Source organism: Acanthisitta chloris, unplaced genomic scaffold (assembly GCF_000695815.1).
Source record: "Acanthisitta chloris isolate BGI_N310 unplaced genomic scaffold, ASM69581v1 scaffold1945, whole genome shotgun sequence".
In the NCBI taxonomy this organism is placed as follows: Eukaryota; Metazoa; Chordata; class Aves; order Passeriformes; family Acanthisittidae; genus Acanthisitta; species Acanthisitta chloris.
Window position 1 is genome coordinate 48,359 of NW_008674081.1, and position 9,235 is coordinate 57,593.

The following is a 9,235-nucleotide window of genomic DNA, read 5'->3' on the forward strand; positions in this document are numbered from 1 at the left end:
TTTTATAGAATTGAGAACTAAGAGAACCTATTAAGTGTTTGTCTCTCCCAGATGTCACGAGAACTAGAGCTATGTGCCTAGTCAGGAGGGTGCATAGCTGTGTCTCCTCAGCTTACTAGCACAGATGTTCCTGGAAGATCTCCTCCTGGAAGATTACCAAACCACAGGGATATCTGCCTTAAAATGCCTTTGCCATGGGCAAGAATTATGCGGGCTAAGTGTAAATAGTTAGGAAATGAGTAATTAGACAAAACTATCTTTGTGCGTATGTCTGACCTTAAAGCCCAGAGTGATCCAAACAGTGCTCTTTACCACATATTAGGGGTACTGATTGGCCACTGCATTTTGTGATTAAAATACCAAAAGCTGCCTCTTTCTTCCCTCTGATTTCATGTCTACTTAGAGATCAGCACAGAACCAGTGCAACATCAAGTGCCCTAGGCCTGGCAGAGTAGTGTAATCCAGGGTGATCCTGGTGGACTTGCATTGCCACCTTCTCAGTAAACGTTTTTCCACATAATTTTTAAAAATCACATATTTTTGCTGGTACAAAGCTGTTCAGAGGAGAAGTGTTTCTGTCAGTTTTTGACTTTTCGTTTGGTTTATAAAAATTTTGAGTAATCCAGTAGGAAGTGCATGGTTTAAATGGGAATCAGAAGCAGAACAGTACAGTGGCTCTGTTGCAGGTGTCAAGCTGCTAGAAATTTGATGTAGCCGTTTGAAACTCAAGAGAAAAAGGGAAGGGTTTGATTTTAGTGCTAATGTGATGCTACGTGAGTGTAATCAAACCTAACCTGTATGCTTGCGTAGTTTTTCCCATGTCTAGAAAAGGAAACCAAAAATGATCAGAAGTGCAAAAAAAGGTTTCTGTGCTTACAGGGGTTGAAGAGATTGAGACATAAGATAGAGAACAGAGAAAGAAAATGAGACCATAGCTGAGGTTTATACATCAGTGAAAGGATTGATGAAATAGAAGCAGTTGAATTGCAGTGACCTGTCTCAGCAATTAATGCAAATCAGTTGAGTAGTAGTCAGGAGTTGGGTAGGCAGGCAGCAGGAAGGGAGAACTCTTTAGACTGAAAAAACTGAACACACATGCTTCTTCTGGAGTACTTAAAATGCATTGTTTTATAGAAAACTTCCATGGTCCTTCTTTGCCTTCCTGAGGGTGTCTTCTGGTGGTGTCTTGCTATCAGGAAAAGATAGGAAAATAAAGAGGAAGGAAAAAGATGCAAAAGATTGGTGAGGAAGAGAGAAGAAAATGAAGGGGATGGGGAAAGAAGACCTGTAACATCTTGTATAATTTAGGTGATCAGTTTCTCAGAATAACTCAAATAAGACTTACTGGGTTTTCTGCATGTCCCTTCTTAAAACCAGTAATATTCTAGTCCAGAAATGGTTGACTTCTCTCTGGAAAATAGTATTTTCTCACTGGGAAGGACATGCATAGTGCTGGGGTGGGTTGAAACAATGATCTCATCATTTACTTATCTGATCAGACAGCCATGCTTTGTTCTTGGAGAGTCTGGCTGTCTGGGAGAAATTATCCTGAGAGCAGGTGGCCTGTTTACCAAGTCAACTTTCTATAGTGAAGTGTATGCTAATCATGACAATACTAAGTAATTAACAACATGAGGGCCTTAAGCAATTTGTCGTCAGTACAGAACTCAGTTTAGGAGTTAGGTATAAGTAGTTGTGTCCAATAATCACTAATTTTATCACATCTGATATAATGAATTATGGGTTATGATCTGTTGCTCTTTAATTGACTGAAAAATCCATCACAAACTGCGAAGTTTGGTTTCAACACATATGAACACTAATTAAATTGTTAACTGACTGAAAAGCAGATTCCCATATGTTCAAAAGTAAAAGGAAACATAATACTAAATTTAGTTATTGTCATTATTTTAAGGATTATGGTAGAGGTAAACTTGAAAAGTGTATTCTGTAGAAATTCCCAGCATTTCAGAAATAAGGTCTTGCTGGTCTATTTGGAAGGGACAACAAGAAGAGGAAAATGTTTTCAAATAGTTTTATTTTTGTACTGTTGTATTATACTGAATTTGAAACATAAGTACATGAACATCATAAAGAAACGAAAAGATGTGCCTAAAAGCAGCAAGTTTTCTAGAGGGGAGAAGCCCTGGCATTGTAAACTGAATTTTCCTTTATGTTGCAGTAAAAGTTGATTGAGTGTTTGTCCCTGCAGCCCTTTACTTTGTTCTCTTATTTATTTATATTTTTTAAAATACAGGGATGTAGCAATAGACACCGTGAAGACAGGAATGGGAGGAAAAGCTGGAAATAAAGGGGCTGTGAGCATTCGTTTTCAGTTCTATAGTACCAGTTTCTGCTTTATATGCAGTCACTTAACTGCTGGACAGACTCAGGTGAAAGAGAGGAATGAAGATTATAAAGAAATCACACAGAAGCTTAGCTTCCCAATGGTAAGTGTTAGATGTGTGTGTGCTAAAAGCATTGGAGATAAAGGTAGTATGTTTACATTATGAAAGCTGGTCTCAGGCTGTCTTTGATGGCAGCTCATTAAAGAAGTCATCTCAGTGGCTTGGAGAATGGGCATAAAAGAAAATGATAAAGAAAATGTTAAAAAAAATAAGGAGGCATGTTCCACAGGAGACTAGATACCACCCAATACAGCACTTGCTTTACAAAAGTACTACACCTTTCAAAAACAGGTGCTACAGTGCTTGAAATGTCCTCTGCTTTGCACCATTTTCAAGTCAGTCTTTGAGAATGGTGCAACTTAACTGACAAATCATGGATAAAATCTAGGTGACTGCTGTTAGAGCTGGAGAGCATGACACTGATAGCTCTTGCTGGCACTAGTTAGTGAGAATTCCTGAAAGACCATCCATGCCATTCAGTGCAGCAGTGCTTTCCCTGCTCCTGATTGGGTATATCCAGTTCTTGATTACTGACATGGTACTTTCTGTTTTCTTCATTTTGTCCTCGTGAATGTGTCACTGTCAAGGAACTACTGGCTTTTCTCAGGGTGTGACAAGTAGGCACTATTGGTCTGTATGAATAACTTTTTCCCTAAATTGTGTCAAATCAAAATCAATCACTCTAGTGTTTTAATTCCAGTTTGTATCCTCAGGCCAGTAGATAACCCATGGGATTTGGTAGCAGTGCTCCTTTACTTCCCTTCATGTTGATTACTTTGATTTCCACAATACATTCTTTCTTGGACCTCTCCAGAGAGGTCCTAAGCCAGGGAGAGAATGGACCAGTTTGCGTATTCTGGTTAGTCAGCAAAAAAAAGCATAAAATTTTAACTTCTTGTTGTTTGCAAGGTTTAAGACTTGGCACATGTAGCGTATCAATCAGTTGTTTTATGTAGGAGCTAATACTGACAGACTGGACATCCTGCATAGAATATCTGTTCCAAATGGCCATAAAGTTGTGCTTATGGTAGTTTTTCCTTCTAATACCTCATTAACTATTTGATGCCCTTCACATTTCCAATAGCTAAACGTACCTTGTGTATATAACACATATAAAGAGTGCCCTCTAGTGCTGCGACAGCCACAGCTCTGCAACGGGTCTGTTTAGAGATTTATACCTTAACGGGGCCGGGGGGAGACTGGTTAGAGGATAGGGTGCTAAATTTAGAACTGGAATAAATTTTCATTGTCGTTTTAGTTCAAAACATTTACAAAATTGTGACATGCACATAAGATCAAATTTGGAACTTTTTCTTACTCAGGAGTTTTGTTGCTGAATGTGCCTTGGTACCAGAAGCATATTTTGTGTTATATTTAGAATATGTAAATATATTCATGTGAAAGGTGTTAGGGAAACAAACATATATTTTGAATATTCATGGCAGCCAAATTATGAATATAAAGCTGGGTTCCAGCTTAGACATACCTTCAGGAAAGAAAGGTTGGAGTCTGACACTCTTGTTTACATAATTCAGCTCAGCAGGATGCCAAAGACAGTGAAGGAACCATTCTATTTTAGCACAAGATGGATTTTAACAAATAGAATATGACAAGTAGGTCCAGTATTTAGTAATTCAGAGTCTGAGTTGTACATTTCAGTGCATTTTAAAGGTGTTTTCGTGAATGTGATTTAACATTAACAGTATTCTGTACCTCAAAACTAGGGGCAGAGCATGTTCTCGCATGACTATGTCTTCTGGTGTGGTGATTTTAACTATCGCATTGACCTAACATATGAGGAAGTCTTTTATTTTCTCAAACGTCAAGATTGGAAGACACTTTTGGAATTTGATCAACTACAGCAGCAAAAATCCATTGGAAAAGTAAGGCAGTGTGTTTCATTCTATTGAATGTTGGCTTGGTCTTGTTCTTTGAGAGAATGAAGAAGTTGCATTTTCAGACCTACTTCATCTGTAACTTAATAAAAGAGATGTTATTTCTTTTAATAGATTTTTAAAGACTTCCATGAAGGGACTATTAATTTTGGACCAACATATAAATATGACGTTGGCTCAGAGGCTTATGATACAAGTGATAAGTGCAGAACCCCAGCATGGACTGACAGAGTGCTTTGGTGGAGAAAGAAACTGCCGTTTGAAAAAACAGGTGCATTGAATCTTTCATCCTTCTTTATCTGAAGGTTGTTTTAGAGTTCATCCAGAACTTAAGGGTTTTTAATCTAGTGAATGGTGCTTTATTGAAGCAGATGTTATTTCAGCTTCACTGGATTTACTTGCAGAGATAAAGCTCTTCCTTCTTGAGTGTGTGAACAAAGGCTTCATGCTACAGATTGAAAAGGTGCTGGGAGCTCACTGAGGAACTGCAAACAATCCAGCTGTAGCAATATAGAAATTATTCTGTGGTTTTTTTCAACAGAATCATTAGTCCATGTAAAGTTCCTTTGCTGTAATGGCTAGATTGTTATAACTGCTGTCCTCAGTATATGGATGGGCAGTTTTCTGTAATTTCCTCTGCCCTGGTAATTCTTAGGAATATTTCTGCTGGTTTATGGAATTGGGGGAGATTTCACTAATTGGTGCTTATAAAGTACTTTGAGATCATGAGTGGCCAGCACAACAGAGACTGTTTTCATTTCTTATTCAAAGTTACAGTCACAAAATAATAAATATTTCTTTGCATATCCAGGGACAGTTTTCATAACCGTGCTCTCAGTCTGCAGGAACATCTATCTCCCAATGTTTCTAAAATCTGAACAAATTCATATTAAAAGTGTTATCAATGGAGAAGGAATGTTCTGTGCCTGCAGATGTGATTTTTCACATGCCTGGGAACTTCTCTTTGGAATCTAAGTCATATCATAACTATGTTAAGTGCAAAAACTACAAAGCAAAACTAGGGCAAATCAGAGAGTATATGTCAGCATGGTACAATGTCAGTTGCTCTCATTTAAGGAATGAAAATTTAAAGTCAAATGGGAAGTTTAAACCATTGATAGAGATGCAATCTGGGAAAGAAAAACTGTATGGGGCATAATAAGGAAATTTAAACAGGCCTTTTGTGCTGGCTGTTTTCATTTTAGGAGAAAGAACACACCTTCAGCATTTTCAATACATATTCCTTATTTTGCATGGCAAGACTTGCCCCTGGAGGACTTTAGTAGCTGGAGTACATGCAGAATGTAGGACCTAACTAGCTGATCTGCAAGAGCCAAGACAGGGTATTTTTTAGAGCTTGTAGGCCTCCCACAGTGAGCTCACATGGGTATATAACTGATCCCTTCCTTGTCTGTTCACCCACCTTCCCAGCCCTGAAAAGCTTCTCTTAGTTCACTTCCAGAGTTCCTGTCCTTTAATGCTGGGGGCAAGGCTCTTTTGCCTCTTAGCATTAATTGTTTTGTGTTGCTTCTTATTGTAGTTAAAGAACTATTCACCTTCTGAGAAGAAAGTGTAGCCCCAGTGTGAGTGATTAGGCAGAAATGCCTTATTCCATATTAACTCATTTTCAGCTCCTCAGAAAAGAGATAAATTTATCCAATTGCCCCAAAAGTGGCATAAAAACTTTCCTGTTATTAACAACAATATAATACCTCGCTCTGGCATAATTTCTGGAGCACTTTCTATCACCTTAATGTGTTGCAGAAGTATTTGAAGGTTGGATTTGCATGGGCTTGGTTTCACCCTTGTCTTATGTATTATTTCACCTTTCCTGTGTATTAATCAAATTTGCAATGTAATTTCCAAGTACAGTGTCTGCTTCTGTACTCAGTAATGGGACAGGAGGTAAAATACTAATATGACTCTGTCAATCCAGGTTGTATAGGTAATTAATTGTGTGACATTCAAGTTAACCATTTTGCAGGTGTCTCATTCTAGTGATCAGCTGTCTTGGTTGCACTCACAGTCCTTTCTGTGATTTTATTTTTTTTTTATAGTCCCTAAGTTGTAAATCTTTTAGGATATAAGCTCCTCTTCGAATGGTATATACAAGAACAAAAAAAAAACCCACCTCCCACTACTAGGGTCTGTGAAGTGCATCCTAATAAAATAGTGTTTAACTGTCAGTAAAACTAGCTTTGAATGAGTTTTAAATCATGTTTTGTGCTGCATAGCTGGAGAGATCAATCTTCTAGACAGTGATCTGAGTGCTGATACTAAAGTCAAGCACACCTGGACCCCTGGAGCCTTGATGTACTATGGGAGAGCAGAGCTGCAAGCATCTGACCACAGGTAAAGTCCTACTCAAACAATCAGGGGAAAGGTCACCAAGTTAGAATGTGTCATACTGAATTACACTTTCAGAGTGAGTGATCAAGTCTGATTGTAATAGGAGTTACACCCTTACTCTGTGTTCAGTGTCTGTTTGGTGGGGCTTTTTCCCCTCATCGTGGGGTTTGTACAAGGTTGGCAAGTATCTATAGTCGTGGGTTTTTTTCTGCACTGTGATCTCAGTAAGGGTTGGGTAAATTGCAGGAACAGGTGTAGAAACAGGGCTTTCTGTTGCTTGGTTTTGGAAAGCTCTGATACCAAGTGAAGCTGCTCTGATAGACTTCCACTCAGCATGATGCAGGAGAGGAGGTTGGGATTTTGTGGCCTGAAGGCCAGGCCATGTATGGCCAGGTTTGACTGTCTCACCGCAGTCAAGTGTGGGGCTTCTGTGCCTCCTGTAAAAAGGGTGATGGAAGAAGAAAGAAAAATCAAAGAGCAGTGCTTCTGGTTGGTCCATATCATTAACTTCTCTTTAGGGATATGAATGACCTTTCTTTGTTAAACTTCTTCTCCACTTCTCAGAAACAAATCCTGTAATAGATATGCTTTGAATGCTGCCTTGCATTCAGAATAATCTTAGTCTCACCCCTTGTATGTCTTGTGGAAATGCTACAATATTGTTCCTCCTAGCAGCACTCAATGACCCCCTGGAGCTGTCCCTGTGCTTCTCGTGGTGCTCCTGCATGCGAGGGCTGTTCTGTATTCCTCCAGCAGTGGAAGAACATGCCTCTTGCAATCAATTTCTCTGTGTCAAGGCTTTGACACTGCTGTGTTCCACAAAGCACAGTGGAGCTGCTGCACTCATTATATAGGACCCTGAGGATGCAATCTGTGAAACATGGCTGTTATACATGGCTTTCTATTTCAGCAAACTTGACTGCAAAAACTGCTTTTTAATTACAGTCAGCAGGTTTGCTTTCCCGAGGTTTGTGCTACAAAAAGGGCATGGCTATATCTTTGTGACATATGGAAATGCATTATGATTCACAGTGCTGATAGAAATAGTTTGTGCTTCCTATATGTTTTCCCCCTTTACTATCCCTTTCTAGCTCTGCTGTTGTTGCTTTCATGTGTTCTGGTAATATGTATTCAAGACCGAGGTTTATTGCAAGTAGGAGGCAATTTCTGTGTAAGAGCAGCCATCCCAGTCACTGCTCTGTGTGTATGTGAAGGTGGAAATCTGAGAATGTGGATCGCATCCACTGAGATGAGTTTTACTCTTTCAGACAGCTCTCTCAATCTTACTCAGATCTAACAGCACAGATGTGATTTTGTAAGAAATGGCTGAAGGAGCAAGTTTGCAGCTTTGGCTGCTGATAATGTGATGGATTGTCATGTGTTTGCTACATAGCAACATTATACACTTAGAGTATCTTGTCCTTGCTTTTTGGAAGAAAACATCTTTATGTGGCCTTGTCTAACAGAAAATAATATATTTCCATCCTGATCTATAGAGGTTTAGGGACACAGCTGTTTGATAATGAATGAAGTATCCTGGTATTTTCAGATTGCAGGTTTGCCGGAAGTGCTACACACTATTATTATTTAAATTCATTTATGGTGTATCCTCACTGTTACGTTCAGCTAATGCAGGACTGGAAAATATAATTACTAGTGCTCAAGGCATGATCTTGACCACTGCAGGAAAAATTAAGCTTACCTGTCCTACTGATTGACATAGATTTTAATTTTATATAAGCATTTCCTATTTTTAAATAAGCATTTCTCTCCTTTGTTTCATGTAGGCCAGTGTTAGCTATTGTAGAAGTGGAGGTCCAGGAAGTTAACGAAGCTGCCCGTGAGAGTGTTTTCCGGGAAGTGTCATCTTTCCAGGGACCACTGGATGCCACAGTAGTGGTAAATCTGCTGTCACCAACACCTGAAGAGAAAAATGAATTTCCTGAGGACTTGCGTACAGAGCTTATGCAAATGTTCGAGGATTATGGCACTGTTGTTCTGGTCAGGTAAGTCTGGGGTCTGAAATGGCATGTCATCTGTTAAAAAACACAGTCTAGAAAATCCCTCTCATCCTGACAGTGTTAACTTTGTATTGAAAGGTAGCATGTTGAATTCCTTTACTGCCACGGGAGGTTTAGGTAGATTTTTTAATGGACAGAGTGATCAGGCATTAGAATGGGCCGCCAGGGGAGGTGGTGGATTCACCATCCCCAGAGGTTTTCAAGGTGAGACTGGATGTGGCACTTAGTGCCATGGTCTAGTAACGACGGTAGGGTTGGACTCAATGATCTTTGAGGTCTTTTCCAACCTGGCTGATTCTATGATTCTATGTTGAATTCTTCATTAGAAATTGAGTAACAGTGTTTTTAATATATTTACTTCTCGACAGCCTGTTAAAGAAATAGTCTAACAGCTCTCTTGGCTGAGCGGAAGAGAATTTTTTTCAGTACAGGACCATAAAGCAGAGGCTTTGATGTAATTATCACCTTTATATTCAGGCCTCACTTCCATGCATTGCTGCTTCTGGTGGGTCCTCAGGCCCTGCTTTACTTCCTCTGAGGAGGTCTGTTCTCTTCTAGCACT

General features: G+C 39.3%; 1 protein-coding gene across 1 annotated transcript in view; it reads left to right on the forward strand.

The window, feature by feature from the left end:
- The window catches only part of SYNJ2 (synaptojanin 2), a 58,867-nt gene that overhangs the window by 37,939 nt on the left and 11,693 nt on the right, over positions 1-9,235 (forward strand). The window contains exons 14-18 of the mRNA XM_009075174.1: positions 2,258-2,450; positions 4,133-4,291; positions 4,418-4,574; positions 6,538-6,655; positions 8,440-8,658. Coding sequence (XP_009073422.1) covers positions 2,258-2,450; positions 4,133-4,291; positions 4,418-4,574; positions 6,538-6,655; positions 8,440-8,658 — 846 coding nt within the window. The remainder of the gene's footprint in view (positions 1-2,257; positions 2,451-4,132; positions 4,292-4,417; positions 4,575-6,537; positions 6,656-8,439; positions 8,659-9,235) is intronic.